This window comes from Papilio xuthus, unplaced genomic scaffold, assembly GCF_000836235.2.
Source record: "Papilio xuthus unplaced genomic scaffold, Pxut_1.1 DF825928.1, whole genome shotgun sequence".
Classification (NCBI taxonomy): domain Eukaryota; kingdom Metazoa; phylum Arthropoda; class Insecta; order Lepidoptera; family Papilionidae; genus Papilio; species Papilio xuthus.
In genome coordinates, this window is record NW_013532721.1 from 8,671,552 (window position 1) to 8,673,808 (window position 2,257).

The following is a 2,257-nucleotide window of genomic DNA, read 5'->3' on the forward strand; positions in this document are numbered from 1 at the left end:
CTCGAGGGTGACGAGGCCCACCAGCGTGTCGGGCTTGTGCGCGACGCGACGCGGCACCTGCGAACAACACTTGCTACACTTCTGTGCACACGGAAGCTGCGTCTCGGATGAGCCTACTTTGTCATATCATTGAATCGATATACCACGAGGAAACATACTAAGAAATAATTACAAATAGAATGAAAACATTGTGGATACCTGTATGGTGGGCTTGGTGACAAAGTCGCTCTTCTCGAAGTCGAGCAGGTTGGGGTTGGAGGCGTGGATGTAGTCGATGGGCTTGGGCAGCCGCTTGGCCGCCCCCGCAGCCCCCGCCGCCCCCGCCACCATCGCCGCGCGCCCCGGACTCGCCTGCACGTTTCATTACACAACTAAAATAATGATGTAACAGCAATGGTAATTGTGTCGAAGCCTCTAGCGTGAGTTCCTTCCTTTGCCTTCCTCCATGAAATGAGGCACAGAGATATATGTCCGCATATCAAATCATGAGTGCGGACGAATGCTGCCGCCGGTACGAGGAAATAAAATGAAAGTAGTATGAAGAGGCGTACCTTGCGGGGTTTGTGCTCCTCCTTGGTGCGGTTACGGGAGAAGAAGCGCAGATACTTTCTGTCGAGGCTGGCGGCGGCGGGGGCGGGGCCGGGGGCGTGGCCGGCAGGGACGGGGGCGGGGGCGTGCGCTACGCTCTCCTGCGACTCGCTGCGCTGCGCGCGGTGCGTCAGCTTCTTAAGCGACCCAAACTTAGACTTGTCCTTGTCCCGCTCCCTCTCCCTCTCCCTCTCTCTCAGCTCGTGCCGCTTCTCCGGACTCTCGCTGTCCGACTCGGTATCCGAATAATCCGTTTCAGAAAACTGCTTAAAGATTTCCTGAAAATGAAATTCAACGTTTTCCGATAGATGTCGCCAGCGGAGGAGCACATAAGTACCGGCACGTACCGGCGCCGTCACATTTTATCATTAAATCAAATCGAGTACTGCTTTGTTTATTTTTTACTATTAAGAAAGAGTTTTTGCAACGTGTTGAGAGTGTTGTCCTTGGTCTTATTTAATGTTTCGTAGCGTTTCTTTGTTTATATTTAATTTGTTATAGTTGTTATGATAAATTCGCAATAAACAATTTAAGCAGTCGCACTAAAAGTCGAATCGATTAATTTTTTACATCGAATGTAGTTTTGTAAACTGTCAATAGAACCTCGGAGTGGCGAGGGTTGTATGAGATGTGAGGCTGACCGTGGTGGCGGTGAGCGGCGGCAGCAGCGAGGGCAGCAGCGTGGCGCGGTGGATGAGCTGGATCCAGGCCAGCATGGCGTCGCGCGAGTCGCACGCGAAGTAGAAGGCGGTGCCCGTGTGGTACACCTTGAAGGCGTGCGCGCGCGACTTCACCTCCCCCGCCGCGCACACCGTGAACCCCTCCAGGTAGATCATGCAGTCCGCGCGCGACCACTGCGGACACGCGCGAGCCCGTCACTGTGGCTGCGCAGTGCGCAGTGCGCTGTGCGGTGTGGGGTGCGCACTGCGCAGCGCGGGGTACTCACGTCGGGGGAGCGGTAGGCGTAGAGCAGGTTGTGCGCCAGCAGCAGGTGGCGGCGCGCCCAGCGAGGCTGCTGGGCGGTGCGCGCCCGCACGCGCTGCCACACGCCGCCGCCCGCCGCGCCGCCCGCCGCCCCTCCCCGCGCCGCCACCGTGCGCGCCCCCACCTCGCGCCGCTCTGTCGGATGCGATCACATCGACTCAGCTCTAAATACAAAGTATTTCGCTCTCCCGATGCAGCTGTCGCTGTCTCTTGTAATCGTAGGTGACTGCCGACGTCGTTCAATTTTATGTCCGAAAATAAAAATAAAACCGAAAATACTGACTGGCCAGCATAGAGTTCTTCTTCTTGAGGCTGCGCGTCTTGGAGGAGGGGAAAAGCGCGCGCGAGGCGGAGGAGGGGGGCGTGGACACGGGCATGTGGGCGGGGCCGGGAGGCGGGGAGTGGGGGGCCTCCGCCTCGCCGTTGATGGGCGGCAGCGCGCGCCGTTCCGTCGACACCAGCCGGATGTCGTGCTTGGTGATGTGGCGCACCAGCGACCCCTGCACAGTTCCACCGCACTCATTACATCGCGATACAAACACTTTTCACACGTGATACAGATGCCCCAACTAGTCACAGAAATAGAATAGAATACTAGTTTTTCTAACTTAAAATGAGATATATTTTATTCGTTATACTCCAGCCATAATGTAGTAATACCTGCGAGTCCCTGGTGAGGCGGGGC

General features: G+C 56.6%; 1 protein-coding gene across 1 annotated transcript; it reads right to left on the reverse strand.

Annotated features, from left to right (window-relative positions):
• Window positions 1-1,618, reverse strand: LOC106125107 (uncharacterized; the record flags this gene model as incomplete). The annotated part of the gene is made up of 5 exons (XM_013322187.1): window positions 1,535-1,618; window positions 1,230-1,442; window positions 552-866; window positions 199-351; window positions 1-57 (listed from the first exon to the last, which is right to left on the reverse strand). Coding segments are annotated over exons 2-5 (720 nt in total), but the record flags the coding sequence as incomplete, so codon positions are not given.
• Between the last annotated feature and the right edge of the window lie 639 nt (window positions 1,619-2,257).